This window comes from Phytophthora ramorum (assembly GCF_020800215.1).
Source record: "Phytophthora ramorum isolate Pr-102 chromosome Unknown Phyram_PR-102_s0013, whole genome shotgun sequence".
Taxonomy (NCBI): Eukaryota; Oomycota; class Peronosporomycetes; order Peronosporales; family Peronosporaceae; genus Phytophthora; species Phytophthora ramorum.
The window spans coordinates 1033184-1051169 of NW_027150659.1; the positions used below are offsets into that span (position 1 = coordinate 1033184).

Genomic DNA, 17986 nt, shown 5'->3' on the forward strand with positions numbered 1-17986 from the left:
AACCAGTTAGGCATCTCGTTACCAGTTCTGTATTGGGGTAGTTACAGGTCGACCTATCGCCATGACCAAGTACACCACGGCTAGAATTGCGACCCCTGCTTGTTGCCGATGCCCTTCTCGTTCGCATCCTTCCAATCATCCCATGCGCGGTCCTTGTACGTTGATTCCTCTACTAATGCCAAGTCGTCCTCATCGCCGTCTTCAACAAGCTGTTCATACCGACGCGGGCCCTGCGGTGCCTCCCTGCAGTAGATTGAAACGATAATGTCAGGTCATACGCTACAAACCATCTCTCATCACATATAATGCAGCGTACTGTTCTCGTTTCTGACGTTCCTGAGCGTCTGCCAGTTCACGATCCGCATATTCTTCCAACGTCATCGTAGGCAATCGGTGGCCAGGCTGGAACACTCCCGACCGAACCGTCTCACGCCGCATCTCCATCTGAGGGTTGATCCGTGTCACCTCCTGCAAACACCAACATCAACAACCCCAAGTCAACACTAAAAGTCCACAAAAATATCTCCAGTCGTGCCACGTCCGTACAATTCCCTGCCCCTGTGGCGGCGGCGGCGGTCTGTGCGCCTCGGAAAAGAGATCCTGTTTGTCCGTGGCCGCGTTCATCTTCAACATGGTCTCGAGCATGTCCTTCTCCTGGTTGATGGACGCCTGTTCCTCCATACACTTGACTACTGACAACTGGATGAACGTCATGAGCTGCTCGCGCTCCAGGTCCTCCATGTCGTCCTCGTCATCGTCCAGCTCATCAGCGTCTTCCTTGTGACCACCCACGTGTTCATCTCCCTTCTCTTCACGCCGCTTCTGCACCTCCTGGAGCTTCTTCTCCATCTCCCGCTGCAACTGGAACCGCTGGATCTTCTCGTCCCTGGACAGCGTGAACTGCTTACTCTCGAGCCGCTCGTACTGCTCGCGCCGCTTCTTCTCCGTGAGGATACCGCCGCTCTCGGCGCGGTCCAAGAACTCAGTCAGGAACACGTCGGCCTCGCGCAGGAACTTGATGCGGTACACTACGTTACGCGTGTGGTCGGTGGGACCCGATCGCCGCTTATGTTGCTCGTCCTGCTGCTGAAGTTGCGCATCCTGCCCACTCTGCTGGAAGAACGTCTGCTTGGGCGTGAGCATGCCCAGGTAGTACTCGACACAGAAGGCATACAGCTGCGTGTTATGCAGCTCGAAGAAGCGCTCGTTGGACGACAGGACGCCGTCCTGCTGACGCTGCAGAACGCATCGCTTCATGTACTGCAGCGCTTGCGTCAGTTGGTCCTGGAAAGCCTTCGAATTGGGGTCGGACACGGCCGTGCTAGGGTTCTCCAGTGCCATGAAGCGGCGATGCGCCTCCACGTACGACACGCGATCGGGCAGCGCGGTGGAGGAGGACATGATGGTCGAACTGATCACGTCCTGCGAATTGTGGATTGGCTACGGAGTGGACCACGCGGAATTAATGTCCACTTGGTGTGGCACTCGTCCTCGCTACCGTAGAAAAGTACTACAATAACCGATACGAACAGTCTCAACACGAACAGTGCAATATTCTATCATATTTATAAAACAAACATCAGTTGGAGATTCAAACCAGTCGGTAAAGCCAGGTAGTACTGATGTGAGGTCACACGCGCGGCTCCATGTCTTTGTTGCCTTCCGTTGGTGCCCCCTCCGCCCTCAGTGAAGAAAAGAAGCTACAGGCGCGAAGTTCGTTCCCTACCTGCCTCCTCAGTATTAAGATGCTCGCCCGCCAGACTGCCCGCCTCGCCCGCGCCGGCGCCCAGCGTCGCGCCTACTCCGGCCTCGTGAACAAGCAGAGCCACGTGGCCGCCGACCAGAAGCTGTTCGCCACGGTCAAGCGCCCCACGTACATCAAGCGCGAGTCGGACGGCCCGCTGCTGACCGCCATGTTCGTGGGCACGGCCCTCGGCTTCGTGCAGATCTTCCGCGGCGAGTTCTACATGGCCACGGGCACGGGAAAGAAGGAGTAAGCACCTACCAAGCAAGGAAACAGGATTCAAGTCGGTCCTGTAACGCAACGCTAAATTCCAAACTGCCAGAATGAAAAGTGTGTCTTGCATTATGTCCGTCGACCTCATTGCGTGTAGCCATCAAGGTCTGCTTTGTCCAGTTTGGGACAAGATGCCAGCAACGAGTCCAAGGAGCGCGACCAGCACCTTCGCGAGATCAGCTGCATCTCCAAGTACGTTGCTGCTGTTGTCGGTGCCAATGCCATCCGCTAACCTTCGGAATAACGTTATCGTTAGCTGACCATTCATATTCGACGTGAATCCTGCTCCGGATTGCACTGTCAAGTCTCGGAGTAAGTTCATCACCCAAACTTTAGTCTGAACAAACAGAAGACCTCAGAATGATTTTCACAAAAGCTCAGTGTCTGCGAGTCAGCTCAAGTGGCTGATGCCCACGTACATGTCTGAAACCTGGTAATGTGAGATAGTAATTTGCTTTCGTGATTCAGAGCTATGCGCAAGCTTCGTGTCGCCGGTGCCTACGTCCGAGATATTATCATGGTGGAAAGAGGCTTGAGCATTAACGCAACGCAACATTCTTCCAATGGCGTAGTGGCGCCACCCACGTCATAGTTTCTGCGGATTCGGGCACGCCGCATGGATTGAGCGAAAGGTAGCGCCACGAATTAGCAGGAGTTATAGTGACAACACGGATGATATTAAGAGTAACCCGACAGCTAAAGCAAGAGACTCTCTTGTCTACAGTAAGACTCATTGTACAAGGGTCACAAGTAGACATAAAGGCGGCAAGAGCGAACCAGAGCATCGGAGCAACCGTGGGGGATACTGCATCAACTGTTTGGAAAACAACACACAAGACACTACAAAAAGCGGTTGCAGCATTACTCAAGTCGCACCAATTGGCAAAATATACGAAAGAGGTGCTCTGCCACGACAGCGTACCTGCAACACTCCAGATCCGAATCCAAGACGAGCTGTTGAAAACCAGCAGCGACACTGAGCCACAGAAAGGATTATCAATAAGGCAAAGCCTCCAGCGATACCAGGACTCTATAGTTTCTTAGCTAAACACAAATAGAGGACCTCTTAACCCCCCCCCTGAGCGAAAGGTAGCGCAGCTACACAGAAATAAAACACTGGTTCATTGATGTCTCCAAACGAGGATGGAACTGGTGGGGGCACGATCAAAACCTGGTTTTGGAATCGAACTAGAAAGCGAACCTCAATCGCAGGCGTACAGATTGCAATCTCTCGCAGCTGAGGACAAATTGCAGCAATTCTTTAAGGCATGCACGTTCGATAAGCAGGAACTCGAAGCGTTAAATACTGAAGTGAACCTCCAATAACCCCGAAAAACTCGCAGAGAACCTCATCCTGTGGGTCCTCCTCAAACATCATCAATACCTCCCTCCGTTGTATCCTCTGCGCGGATAAGACTAGCCGAGTGTGTTTGGTACTTACCCAATCCCGGCACAAGTACATTCACCATTATTCGCCCCATTGCTCAACACCTTGACACCGCGGATCTCCCTGGATACCGTAAAATTTGCGTTTTTGTCAAGATCTTTATTCTCCATTGGATGTAGCCGCATAACCGACGTCGCCTTGATCGAAAAAATGGAGTCTTGCGGCTGTAACTGTCGGGGTAAATAGCGGCGAGCTCTTTCAGAAAAGAAGCCATAAGCCACCCACTTCCACCTCCAATTGTCAAGCGCTGAATTCTCACATTCATTTCCAAGTGTCAAATGGCTGGTGATCTAGTTTACCACCGCTGCAGAACTCGAACGAGGTTGATATCCAACAAACCACGTAGCTGCATTACAAGATTTTGAGTAGTAAATTATCACTGGTAATTGCGACCGAAATTTTCTTCCTAGGATTTGACTGCATGTGTTAACAGAGAGTCTCCGTAAGAACTGGGGCAGACAAAGGGGGTAATTGCAAAGTGAAAAAATCCGGAAAAGCACCAATTGGTGGCAAACTTGGCACACATACTCACCTTTCCGTCTTCATCAACATGGTCACGCGTGGTGTACCACACCTGGGCCGTTGTCCTTCATATCGACGTCCAGATGAATTCATACTCTTTGCCATATTAAATGACGTTGTGTGCATTTTGAGGTCCTTCTTTGTGTATCTTTGGTGTGGAAGCGACTCGCAATGTCCTGCTTTGTGTACGCGCGGTCGTGGCATCACCAGAAAAGATTTTGCCATGGGAGATAACGACGAAGCTACATGGCGATCAGCTACATGTGCAGCAACGGAAGATGGCTTTAACGCAACCTTGTCTGCACGACAGCATGGTGCAGACAGATCGGCACTGAGGCGACGAGTGACACGAAAAATATTAGCCTCGCGATTCCCATCCACTCACCGAAGATACCTGACCGATCAGGATGAAGAACGCATTCAAATTCTCGTTCGCGAGCGCGCTGAAAAGAACGCAAATTTCAACTTAGACGAGCTTGCCGTACTTGTTCACGCGACAGCCACACGCAATTCTAAGGTTACCCCAAAATCATTTCCAAACCGCAAATGGTTAAATCGTTTCCTTAGAAAGTATCCCGACCTTCGTGAATTAGTTATCCCAACGCGACGCAAAACGCCAGGCACAATATTGATCACACCCTTGGGGAATCCAGCCTCTACGATGAGCTCACCCACGCACAGGGCAGATAGCGGTGTCTGTTCGGCAGGCTTCAGCACGATTGTATCAGATTAGATAGCCAATAGGGATAGGAATCAGGTAGTACCTTTAATTAGTATGCAGAATATCCAGTGCAGACGTAGGAGAGGCTGTGGAGCCCAGCGGCTCCATCCTCTCCGAACTGCAGGGAGGGCAGCACTTTGCATTCCGCGCCCGACCCCAAACAAGCCCCTCGCACACACAAGTTGATTCACTGGTAGCACTTGTTGGTCCCAGCCCCTTGGAAGCCCATGCCTCTGACGAACGCCCAACTTCGTGCGGAGATCGATCGACTTACCCAAGCGATGGTGGACCGCTCGAAGGTCCCTAGCCATCTGCCCAAGTTCACTGGGAAGCGAGGGGAAGACGTGAGGGAGTGGCTCTTTCAAGTCGAGAACGCGTGCCGAATCAACGGCATCGCGATCGAAGATGCAAGCACGCGCCTTCCAGGCATTGCTGGATCAGCGATGGAAAAGCCGGCATCCGGCTGGTTTCTTCACTGGTCGTCGACAATTCGAAACGAGGAGCACACGTGGGGGATTTTCCGTGAGCATGTGTTCCAACATTTCGAGGCGTCGAACTACCAGTCGGTACTCCGCGAGAGGCTTCAGCGCCTCAAGCAAACGGCGGACATCGAGACGTACAACGGCGACTACTCAGCACTCATCTTCCGCGTGGAAGGAATGAGCGTTCTCGACCAAGTCTTGAACTACGCGAACGGTCTCAAGCCCCGGACGCGCAGCTACGTCAAACTTGAGAACCCCGAGACGCTGAGCGACGCCATGGACCTGGCGGTCAAGTACGAGGTAACCCACTTCGTGGAAGACGCGCGTGATCGTCAAATTCGCTCCGACAAGAAGAAAACAGTTGGCGACGACAATGAGAAGCAACCACGACGCTTTAAGGGGAAGCCGTTTCGTGGAAAAGGTCGCTTCAAACCAAGAGCTAAGTCGGAAAGCAAAGAGACTCGCACGTGCTACTTCTGCAAGAAGCCTGGCCACGTCAAGGCCGACTGCTACGCTTGGAAGAACGAACAAGCCAAGCAGGGAAACGACAAACCGCGCCAGTGAATGGGGGTCCTGGCGTGGTCGAGAGCGAAACCAGAACATTAACGTTGGAGAATATCAGCCTCAATGTTCTGTGTGAAAACCCTCTTGTGTATAAGTCGTGACCACTGTTTTCAGTTGATGGAAGCATTGCTGTAAAGGGTCAGACTATCACAACGTCAAAGCTCCTGCTCGACAGCGGAGCAACAACCATTTACGCTTCAAAACGATGGGTTGACGAAAACAAGCTCAGCACGACTAAGTTCAGCGGGAAGAACATTCGTGTGAAGCTAGGAGATGACCAAATCATGGAAGCGGAGCTTGAGCTACTGGATCTATCGATCCATGTATCAGGACTTGACGAAGCATACGAATGCGTTGCTGTCGTCTATGCTATTCCTGACGAGTTCGACTGCATCGTTGGGATACCATTTTTCGAGGACATGCAGCCGGATATCAATTGGAGTGCTCGAAGAATCGAAGGAACAAGAAAACAACCTCTACGAGTGGAGCATGCGAGCGAGATCAGCGGACCAATCGAGGAAGGCGGACCGGTGAATGCCTCCGGGCTTCAGAGATCTGTCGAGGCGAAAGGCCTATCGGCGAAAAGACCTGATTCCCGCGGAGGCGCCGCGCTGGAAACGGATGTGAGGCCCGTGTTTGAACTTGCACGTGAAACTGCGCAGAAGGGAACCCAAAGAGTTGCTTGTGAGCAACACGACCGCGAGCCAGTTGATAAAGGCTTGGCGGAGCGAAGCGACACGAGGTCGGCTTCACATAAACGTGTGTCCGTGGATACGGAGGGAAATCGCACAGGGGGTAAAGACACCGTCGTCGAGAAGATGTTCACGATGGGTGTGGTGGATTCTGCGGGTGTGACAACGAAGTACATATCGCGGAAGAAGCTGAGGAAGTTCCTGAGGATCAAGACCAAGACTCCAGACGAACCTGATTTCTTGCTGGTTCTGTCGAATCAGACAATCAAGGATGTCGCCAAGTCTCTGCAACGTCGCGATGAACCTGATAACGTTGGCAGTGCCAAGGCACATCGATACTTGGAGACAGACTGGGACAGTTTTCGAAACAACCCAGCCTATGATCTCCTGAAGGAATATAAGGACACCGTATTCCGACCGGAGCTACCTGAAGGTTTACCAGAAAAGAGAAAGATCGAACATCGGATCGATGTGAAAGATCCCAATCTCGCCATGTATCGTCAACAGTGGCGACAGTCGCCGAGCAGCAACGAGAAATCGTGAAATGGGTCGTGGAGATGGTTTCGAAGAAACTCATCCGTCCCAGCATAAGTCCACATGCCGCTCCGACATTTTGTGTCCGAAAACCCGTTGGATGGCGTATCGTCCATGATTATCGATTCCTGAACACCAACACTATTCGTCAAAGCATGCCCATGACTCGAAAGGAAGATATCCTGGACGTCATGGCTGGAGCTTACTACTTTTCCACCATGGACTTGATGTCGGCGTATTATCAAGTTCGTCTGCGGGAAGATGATATCAAGTACACAGCTTTTCAAGCTCCGAATGGACTCTGGGAATATCTCGTGTTGCCAATGGGTGTATGCAATGCTCCTGCAACGATGCACCGCTTGACATCCAAACTGTTTCGAGGCTTGGAAGAAACGAGATCTTTTTACGACGACATTTACATCTTCACCAAGTCTCGTGACGTCCAAGAGCATCTGCAAGCTCTACGGAAAACGCTGGATATCTTGAGGGACAATAAGTTATACGTGAAACTGGCCAAGTGTGTCTTCTGTGCGGAGGAGATACCATGTCTGGGTGACTTTGTGGGTCGCAATGGTGTTCGCATGGATCCCGACAAGGTCCAAACCATCAAGAACTGGCCGGTGCCTCGGACACAAGAAGAGCTTCACAGCTTTCTGGGCCTAACAGGCTACGTACAACGTTTCTGTCCGGAATATGCATCGTTGACAGCCACAATGTTTGCTTTGTTGAAGAAGAAGAACAGGCGTAACTCCAAGATCCGCTTCAGCGACGAGCAGCTGAAGAACTTCAAGGAGTTGAAGCGACGCTTGTGTAATCCACCAGTACTGCGCTTGCCGGACTTCAGCAAACCAATGCACCTGCGTACCGATGCAAGTAAGTTCGCGGTTGGTGGTGTACTATTCCAAGTCATCGACGATGTCGAGCAACCCATTGCCTATACCAATCGAAAGATGAAACCAGCGGAGTTAAACTACCCAACGCAGCAACAAGAACTTCTAGCGATTGTGCACGCGCTGGCAGCTTTCCGAATTTACTGCTTGGATAAACCTCCAGTTATCGAAACTGATCACAAGAGTCTGGAAGGGATTTTCACTCAGAAGATGGCAAATCGTCGGTTGGCACGGTGGTACGACATCCTCGCAGAATACCAACCACAATTCTCGTATCTGCCTGGAGCGCAAAACGGAATTGCTGACGCCCTGAGTCGACGTCCAGATTTGCAGCCGGAGACGAAGTACTTTCATGACTTAAGTGTTACCAGCTTCGATGATACTTCATTCCGACTTGAGATAAGTGCGATCACAACGGACAGCGAGCTAATCCATTCGATTAAAACCGCGTACGCCAAAGATCGAGAAGCTCAAGCGATATTCGATGCTATCCGAAGGCGACGTGAAAGTACGAGCAAGCGTGTCGACCGTCAGCACCGGAAGAAATATCGGTGTTACCATGAAGATCGTGGACTGCTATGGTATCAGACAACCAGCGATGACACACCTCGTGTAGTCGTACCAAACTCGGTCAAGGTTCGTCAACAGATCATCGGCGAATGCCATGACTCCAATTACGGAGGACACCCCGGTGCTGAGCGAACATATCTCACACTGTCACGTCACTGGTATTGGACCAAGATGATCAAATCCATCCAGAAGTTCATCGCTGACTGTGAGCCGTGTCGAAGAAATAAACCTCGGCTGACCAAGCCACCCGGACTGTTGGAACCGCTTAGTACTCCTGAGGAGAGATGGCGATCAATCTCCATGGATTTCATAACAGACCTGCCCCGTACTGCACGGAAAGTGGATTCAATTTGGGTTGTCGTGGATCGCTTGACGAAGAGATGTCATTTTGTGCCAACAACCAAGACGGTAACTGCTGAAGGTGTTGCTCGTTTGTTCATGGAGAACATCTGGAAGCTTCACGGAATGTCTACAAGCATAATCTCTGATCGAGACCGTAAATTTGTGTCTTCTTTCTGGCAATACGTCTTCAAATCAATTGGAACGAGCCTGAAGATGACAGTCGCTCACCGAGCACAGGGTGATGGCCAAACCGAACGGATGAATCGGACCTTGGAGGAGTATCTGCGTTGCTTCGTGGGACCACGGCAAGACGATTGGGACGTGCATCTCGCGAATGCCGAGTTTGCGGTAAACTCGACCGCGAACTCCAGCACAAAGATGGCACCCTTCGAAGCAGACCTCGGGTATATTCCTCTAAACCCGTTGCAGCTGGCCGCGGAACAACTACGGAATACACCAGCAAGTCGCCGTGGTGTCAACTTCCATGAACGCCAAGCCGCAATACTGCAGTACTGCCGTGAAACACTAGCTCAAGCGCAAGAGCGAATGCGTGACGTGTATGATTACAACCGAGAGGAACAAGTCTTCAAAGTTGGTGACCTGGTTTATCTCAGCACGCAGCATCTTGACCCGAAGCATACTGGTTTGCCAAACTCGTCCAAGTTGGGACCAAAGTGGATTGGACCCTACGAGGTGATACGCAGAATTCACAACCACGCGTACGAATTGAATATTCAATCCGGCAACAAGCTTCATCCAGTCTTCAATACGAGCTCACTGAAACCATACCAAGAACCAACTCGATTGTCGAGACCTCATGAGGTAGTTCTCGCAGACGGTACTATTGGTCAACTTGTCAAACGGTTGCTGGGAAAGAGAACTCGAAAAAGACGGACTCAATTTCTTGTGGAGTGGGTGGGAGAAGAGGAACCCACCTGGGAGCCTGTCGAGAATCTCCAGCAAATTCCTGATCTGATAGCCGAATTTGAAACAAGTCGAAGGAAATCAAAGCGAAGACGAACCAACAAGTCGTAAGGGGGGATCGAAGGCCTACATGCATTCCCGTATTACATCCCCTGAGCTTGTTGCAAAAGCAGCTTCAAGCGCTTCTCCCGCTTGCGCTGCGTCCTCGTCTTGCGCTTTCCGTGACGACACTGATATCCAGGCTGTAGTCCCACGCGGCAAATCCACTTGACGTATTTGATCCACTCTTGGTGTCCAAGAGGAACAACGGTCAACGGCGGATCTTTAGCTGCATTGTAACCGTCAAGCACAAGATGAACTGTGTTTGGACCGAAGGAAACCACAACGAAGCAATGACCAAGATCATCTTCTCCAGCACTCGTCAGATAGACCCCTGGTGCAAGATCTTCAAACACGCCCCGAAGCGTTCCAACATTGGCAGCAGACTGGGAAAGAATATTCCGTTGGAGATCTTCATGATTAAGTGGAACACTCTGACGCTGGAGCTCCTTGAAAAACTCCGTTGCATCTTCACGAGAAACGCCATACTGAATGTCCGATGGTCGAATAACTTCAAAGGCATCCCACATTGCCATCGTAACCAAGTCTGGCGCTCCAAGATAATACAACGCCATACGGAGACCGTCCATGACACAAGTACCAGCGGCTGACGCATTGTCACGCTTCTTCTTGTTCCCCCGCGTAAAAACGCGCTTGGAACCGGACGCCTTCCAATCGTCAACGCGCTGCATCATTTCGCGAATCCACGGCTTGTCCAATTTCTCCATCCACTCCCACGAGAGTTGGAGCGGCGTACATTTCCACTCCACGAGATAGCAACGATGCGGAACTTCTCCGTGGACATCTAGCAGCCGTACTACCTCGCACGGTTTGCTGTAGTCCCACTCAGCCTCTGGGTCGTAAACGTTCTCTTGACCGTTCGAGGGGTGAACAGCGGGAGCTGGCGGCAGCGGCGGATGCCAAGCAGCTGTCTCATCGCCGCGACGAAGGCGCGATAGCATTGGCCTGTCCTCGTCATCATCGTCTCTGTCGAAAAGCCACTGATCAGCTGGAACGTCTTCCTTTTGCTCATCATGCTGGGAGTCATCAAACTTGTCACTGTCGTAGTCGGAACCCTCCACTAGAAGCTCAAAGATTCGCTCTCGAAGATTAGTTGGAGGTGCCGGGACAGCGACGGTGTCGAAGAGCTCGGGGATGGCTACATTACTGGGCGCGGTGGGCATGGTCTGCATGGCAGGACGGCCAGCGAGGACGAGGGCCTCCCACAGAGCCTCCTCGTCGGAATCGAGCTCCACTCCAGTCTCAGCGGTCGTGGAGGAGCGTGGAGGCGAGCTGGTGGGCGAGCCAGAGAACGGAGGGTCGCCAGGCGACACCTCCGGCAACGCAGCAGGTACAGCGAGCACGGCAGGCTGAGCAGCCACCGGAGCAGCAGCAGGAGCGGCGACAGAGCGGGGCGCCATCGTCGACGAAGACCTATCCAAGCCCACAACAGCCAGGCCAAGAGAGGCGAAGAGGAAGAGGGTCGGACGAATCTCCGACGGCAGCGGCGACGCACCTGTCGATCCGACTGCGCGCGCTTCTTTTTCGGGAATGGCTGCTGGAGGGACGCGTATCTAGTGGAGGGGTGAGTGTATCAGATTAGATAGCCAATAGGGATAGGAATCAGGTAGTACCTTTAATTAGTATGCAGAATATCCAGTGCAGACGTAGGAGAGGCTGTGGAGCCCAGCGGCTCCATCCTCTCCGAACTGCAGGGAGGGCAGCACTTTGCATTCCGCGCCCGACCCCAAACAAGCCCCTCGCACACACAAGTTGATTCAACGATCGTGTTACCCACAGCACGGGACCCAGCTTCCACGCCATAAGCAGCAACGGGAACTTCCACGGGGTAATCTGATCGCAAACACTGACAGGTTCGGTCTTGGTGTAGCAGAGGTATGGTCTTGATGTGGGTGTGGCGGAGCCGTCGATCTTGTCGAGCCAGCCAGCGAAGAGTCTCGATGACGAGGCCCAGGTCAGCGGTTTTGGCCACCGAGCACGGCTTGCCGTTGTCGAACAGCAATTCATCGACGTTCTCTCGATAAGCTCGGTAAGTCTGTAGCTAGTACGACCACCACCATGAATTTGCTGAGTTCTAAAATTAGGCCACCTTCCATTGCACAAATTTCCATACAAATTTCCATACAAAATGCTATCAAGGCATGTTTTTCACGCTGCTGTTGTGGGAGGCATTTGGCGTTGAGCGAACGCAGCCAGCGCGATATTACATTGTAAATACCAGTCGTTCCGACTCTGTTGGTTTCAAGTCTGTCTTGTTTTTCCCGGAATTAATGAAAATCGAGTTCACCCCCAAAATCAGCTATTTTTGCCCAGTTCTTACAGAGACTCTCTGTTAATAAGCCGTGCGTTCCAATTACAGCTGCTCGATAAAACTAAGAGAATCTGCAAGTTATGCTGTTAACGACCAGGGTGATAATCACTACATGTACCACAGTGTTTTTCTTAGGATAGGATTTGATCTACTTCAAATTGAGGTTTTCGATGAGCGATGGACACCAAACTACCCTCGCCACATTACTCGTCAACACCTTTACTGTACTATTGATACTAGTATCCATGATGACCAACAAATCCTAGGAAAATACCCCGGTCATGATTACCACTTGCAGCATGCACCTATTGTACTCGTCATTGAAGGTTGGACCAAAACTTATTGACATGCCACACAAATGGCAATAGCTCTTCGAGTTTTTACCCGATCAGATTAAGACGGCCACGACACTATTTTCTTAGTGCGTTGTACGTGCATTACAACTTTTACTTCGCTAGCAACATGTCCGGGTCAAACACCACGGTGCGAGAACTGACCCCAGATCAGAAGGACTATGTCGTACGGTGTTACGAGTTCATGACCATATCGAAGGAAAATACATGTACAGGCTCTTTAGGGGGCAGCGGACCCGAGACCTCGTAGCTGTGTGTCTGAAGATTGATCATGGTGTTACGATCGTCATGGACGAATACAGAGCCAACAACAGCACCACGTTCGAGGTGTGTGCACGATTTTTGCGACGCCAGCTCCTTATCAGATGTATATCGTTAACCTGTTAAACATTAGATTAGCACCCAAGACAAGCGAGCGTGGCAAGAAGCGAGGACAAACTACCTCTGTAAAGTTATGTTCAATTGAACGATTTCAGCACCTGGTTACGATATCTGCGGATGTGTTTTTACTACATTTGCACTTTCGCCTGTGTATTGCCCCCTCCTCCAATCAGAAGTGCTCCTCAAGAGCAACCCGTTTCCCGCAACTCTGAAGCCTCAGGAGTAGAGCTGTCAACGTTTAGCGCTAAACTGACACAAACTGAAACTAAACTGACAACGTTGTCAGTTTAGTTTTTGCACGCGAAAACTGACACAGACTGACACTAAACTATCCAATGCTTTGTTTCATACATTTCTGATCGTGCTCGGTCGTGAGGTCTTTCCCTTCCGGCGGGAAGCTCCCGCCATCCCGACCCCAGCATTTTCAAGATGGAGGTCATGGAGGCGACCGTGCACGCTAGTGACGATGAAGATGTCATTGATGCACAGCCCCATGCGCGCCTGCCACAGAAAAGCTCTCAGTGCCCGCCTGCAGAAACGCAAGAATTCTATGAGGAACCATCCATGCTGAGGCCACAGCAGGAACAAGGAGCATCGATGCCACTCTCGCAGATTGAGCAGCAGCAGCTTTCAAAGTCTCAGGCCACTCCGCCACGGTATTCCCAGCAGCAGCAGTATTCCGCGCTCCAGGGGCGGCAAATGAACAGCAGCTGCTTTCACCACGACAAGGGTATATCGTCAGGTAAGTGCGAAACAGCTGGTGATAGCAGAATAGTTTAGCGTCCGTTTGTGTCAGTTTAGGCTAAACTGACAACTGCACAAAACGTTTTCTGTCAGTTGTCAGTCTACGCAAAACGTTGACAGCTCTACTCAGGAGTGCGTTTGTAAAGCGACCCGTAGCGCACTAACGGCTGCGATTCAGCCAATTTTGACCTCATTTTTGAAATCTAGATTCAACTTTGCACTCTATTTCTAAATGTCGCTATCGGTTTTAGGGCTGTGAATCTTCAAAACCCATGGCTACATTTTGGTCCAACGACTTGTGACGAGTACAATAGTGCTAGTAGTGTCCTGGAATGGCTCGCATATCGCTATTGTTTTTAGAAATCCAACACCCAGGAGTCATTCGACAGTGTTTTCGTGGGTCATTTCTCGATTCACTGTCAACCGTCCAAGCCCCCAATTCACGACATCACCATGCGTCTCTATCACTGCACACTACTGGCTGTTGTGGTCACTCTTTTTAGTGCGAGTGATGCTGCAGTGGTGGCTTCCGAAGTATCCCAGGCGAAACGTGCTGAATCGGACACAGCACTTTCAGCCCTCTCTCTCACGAATGGTTACGACAGCGGACCCACCCTGAGGTCTCTTCGAGGCAAAGACAAGACCCACGAGAACGACGTGGCTACGAACGATGACTCTGTGGAGGATCCTGCTACATCGGAAGAGAGAATTGTGGTCCCGTCGTCGATCAAGGGGGTTTCAAACAAAATGTCGACATCTCTATTCAAGTCTTTAGTCAAGAGCGGAATCAATCCCGTGCTCTTGGCTGAGCGTCTGCGCATCAAAAGCCCAGGAACCCCCGCGAGAAACTATCGACTCTACAAGCGGTTCACGGAATGGTTTCGGAAGGGATAAACTACCAAACAAGACATGAAGCGTTTTGGTATGGAACTTCAGCATAATTTTGATCTTGCGTGTCTCTACTAATATTACGACTCTTCTCAACCTTTCGCGGATAAAAACACAGTTCGTTTGTTTGCAGGAATCCCAGTCTACTCCAAATCGCCAAGTGTTTGGTCGCGTAAGAAGCATTCCGTGAATACCGCACCTACGCTCGAGATATCCCAATACACGAGAACCGGTGACATTTCGACGACAACATTGAGTATAGCAGAATGCATTACGCTTCGGGAATGGTTCCAAAGGACTCAGCTGCGGAGGTGGGGAGGAGAAAACTTTAGGATTGTATCATCCAATTTAGAAATGCTAGCGCAGCTAGCCCGATACAGCAGCGACACACATCGCAATTTGCCTGCACCGACTCAGACACCCACACAGAACACTGCTGAGTATTGACGCTGATATTCAGTTGAAATACACTCGGGCAGTGGCGGTCGTTTTGGAAATGCAAAGCACTTTAATTTCTTCTAAACTGCTCCACTCAGAAGCGTCTACAATCACCAATCCGCTGCAATGATTCCAAACTTATGGAGCTTCACGTGTTGACGCTAAACCGCCTGTCAAAGCTTCTGCTTGTCATCTAGACAGAGTTAGTTGGTGCACCTCATCTGCTGGTCACCTCAACTAAAACGAGTGCAGTCAAAGATTTGGGCCAACTCATGTTGGTGCTTACGCAAGATCCGACTTTGAAGAAAGCAATTGACACATTGTGTTTACTTCCAAGTTGGATCTCGCGTCATTTCACGATGAAAAATGTCCAGCTCTTGTCGTTGCGTTTGAAGAAACTGCATGGTATGCGAATGGCGAAGCTGACGCTTTTTCTCCTCTTCGCTGTTCTGCTCTTCCAGGTACTTCACGCATACATGAGAGTTGCGTGAAAGGCTGCAGATGAAATACACAGGTTATAATAGCACGTACCATAACTTTGCGGGTGAGCTCCTTCTTCTTTGCTAGAAGCAAATCTCGCTCTGTTTTCAGTCGACAAACAGCGAGTTCGAGCTCGCCAACACCAGCCTCCGCTTGGACAGCCTTCTGCCTCCCGTAAGCAATGCTGTTGTGGTAGAGCGTCTGATGTGCTTCGATCGTCAGACGCAGCTCATCCCGTACGCGCAACAGCATCAAGCCTCGCTCAGGGCACTCGCAGGCCACTTCTCGAATCAGCTCCTCTGTCATAAGTAGAGCACATCACTAATATCAATTCACCAGCCAATCCGCGTCATAATTAACCAAACAAGCCTCTCCGTCTTACCGAAAACCTGCAAGAAAAACTTCTCTCGCACGGGGCAGACAGCATGTACTCGTGCTTGATATTGTTCCAAAAGCTGGTCAAATGCGCTGCCACTTTGGGTTTTCCAGATAGTTGTCCCCGCTGGCGAGTAGACTGTGATTTCGAAGCGGCAAATACAAAGTGTGATATATTATCGAAGTTCTTCAATTGTGCGATATATGTATATCAACGTCCATGTCGTCTCTGTTCTCTTTCTGGGCTGTAAATTTCTTAGGCCGCAAAGCGTCTCGTTATTCCCACTGCACACCTGTTGGTACGTCTGAAACTTGGTATACCGCTTTAGATTCTGTGGGCTGCTGCAAACGTCGTCACTGGTACTCTGATTCAACTCCTGCATTCGGATGTTACTCTCCAATGACGAAATCTTTTTCAAGACACTGGAACGAACTGTCTGCAGGTCGCTATTGTACTCGTCATCCGTGAAGCCTAAATATTCTAATAGCGAGTGCGGCGAGACCATGTCTTATAGTTCAGCGGAACAAGTATGCTCGCAACAGTGCAACTGAGAAAATCTACTTCAATACTTGACATCGTTCTCGGAGTTCACAAAACACGCACAGCCTCCACCTACACTGATACCTGGGCCGTCATAAGTTTCTCGATACAGTATCAAGTGCATGGCAGCGATGTTATTCAGCACGAGTGACATGTCACGGCAGCAAGCCGCACTCACTGCAAGGCCTTTTCGATAACACTCTTGAGCTGCATTCAAGTCCCCTTTGACAAAATTGTCGGATCCTTCTTTGCGCCATGCGTCTGTAGCTTTCTCATCCCCAGCGAGACTGTCTCCAACAAGCACAAACTCCGAAGACCCAAGTATCACACACCACTGCGCGTACGAATGGAATTGCGGAAGCTTATCGGGCGTTGCGAATGTGTCGCCACTGGTCTTGAGCGTATTTTCCAGCATTTGCTGTTCTTGAGGCGACACGCATGGTAAAACGTGACGCGCACGGGCAACCACGCGAGCTACCACCAATGGGTGGCACACTTCGCCTCCTCTTTGAGCTTTCGCTTCATTCTCAGCCAGGGCTGAAGCGAGGCGGAACCAACCCTTAAAGTAGCCAGGATTGAGATGTGCTGCCGCACCTGAAAGGTGAATGGAAGACACGTAGTCGCCCATTTTGAACCGACAGGTCGCAAGGTTGCTGAGCAACACAGCTATCGTATGAGCTTCAGGTTGTACAGCTTCGATCGATCGCTGATAGCACGCCAACGCCCCGCGACCTTGATTTTGGGTGTTCAACGCACTGAAATACTCGTTCCCGAGCTTCTTCCACGAGATCAAGTCGGTCGGCACGTCTCTCCACGGAACCAATTCCTGTGCATCGTCGACGCGAATTCCCACCGACCCATCCATCCGCACCTTGTAGTACGGTTCAATCACAGCAATTGGTTTGCCCTTGGGGAATCCACTAGCCAAGGCACGCTGCCGTTGAGTTGGTGGAAGATCAATCTCAACTAACCCATACGCAGCAATCTCCACCAGACGCCCGGTCACATCTTCGAGAAGAAGTGACGACGACGAAATGCCAAAAAATGCGTCGTCGATGGCCACCCACCCACATAGATATCGGCCTCGGTGTGTAGTTCCAAGATCAAGCTCCTGTACAGTCATGGGCTTGAGCGTACGGAGTGATCTCATGCTGGACTTGGGCTTTGTGTCGGCATTTAGAGAAAATCCGACTTGAACGGTGTCAGATGGAAACTCTCCTCGCATCATTTGCTCAGCAAAGAAACCTCCAGGACGAACAAACATGGCACGCATGTTCTTGAACCGTTGGATCATCTCTTCCTGTGTACGTGCTTCTTGTTCTTGGACTTCTTCGATATCGTCCACAGTGTTCTCCATGAACTCAGCCTGCTCTTCCTCCGACATTGGGGCGAACCCCATCGACAACGGAAACGCCATGACTTTCCGGTACCAAGAAAATGTAGCTGTGCTCTTATCGTTGCAGATTCCAGATTGAATTTGCTTTTTGCACAACTAACGGTAGGATGTCGTTTTGTAGAACTTCTCCGACCCCCAAACCAGATTTTTGTAAAAAAAAATTGGTAAAACAATTCGTTGCATTGCCCGAAAGCGACAGACAACGGTAGAATTTGTTTCACGCGGGGTGGGGAATCCCGCTGATTTTAAGATGC

General features: G+C 50.8%; 3 protein-coding genes across 3 annotated transcripts; 1 reads left to right on the forward strand and 2 right to left on the reverse strand.

Moving 5' to 3' along the window:
* Positions 1-80: 80 nt before the first annotated feature.
* KRP23_11963 (PP2A regulatory subunit TAP46) lies at positions 81-1401 on the reverse strand (the record flags this gene model as incomplete). The annotated part of the gene is made up of 3 exons (XM_067882546.1): positions 81-243; positions 317-468; positions 547-1401. 3 exons carry the CDS (start codon positions 1399-1401, stop codon positions 81-83), a joined length of 1170 nt encoding a protein of 389 aa, XP_067740134.1.
* Positions 1402-1646: 245 nt separating this feature from the next.
* Positions 1647-1997, forward strand: KRP23_11964 (uncharacterized protein; the record flags this gene model as incomplete). The annotated part of the gene is made up of 1 exon (XM_067882547.1): positions 1647-1997. The coding sequence occupies one exon, from the start codon at positions 1647-1649 to the stop codon at positions 1995-1997; it is 351 nt and encodes a 116-aa protein (XP_067740135.1).
* A 13269-nt stretch (positions 1998-15266) lies between these two features.
* Positions 15267-17753, reverse strand: KRP23_11965 (33 kDa inner dynein arm light chain, axonemal; the record flags this gene model as incomplete). The annotated part of the gene is made up of 4 exons (XM_067882548.1): positions 15267-15404; positions 15472-15719; positions 15803-15934; positions 16895-17753. The coding sequence occupies 4 exons, from the start codon at positions 17751-17753 to the stop codon at positions 15267-15269; spliced, it is 1377 nt and encodes a 458-aa protein (XP_067740136.1).
* Between the last annotated feature and the right edge of the window lie 233 nt (positions 17754-17986).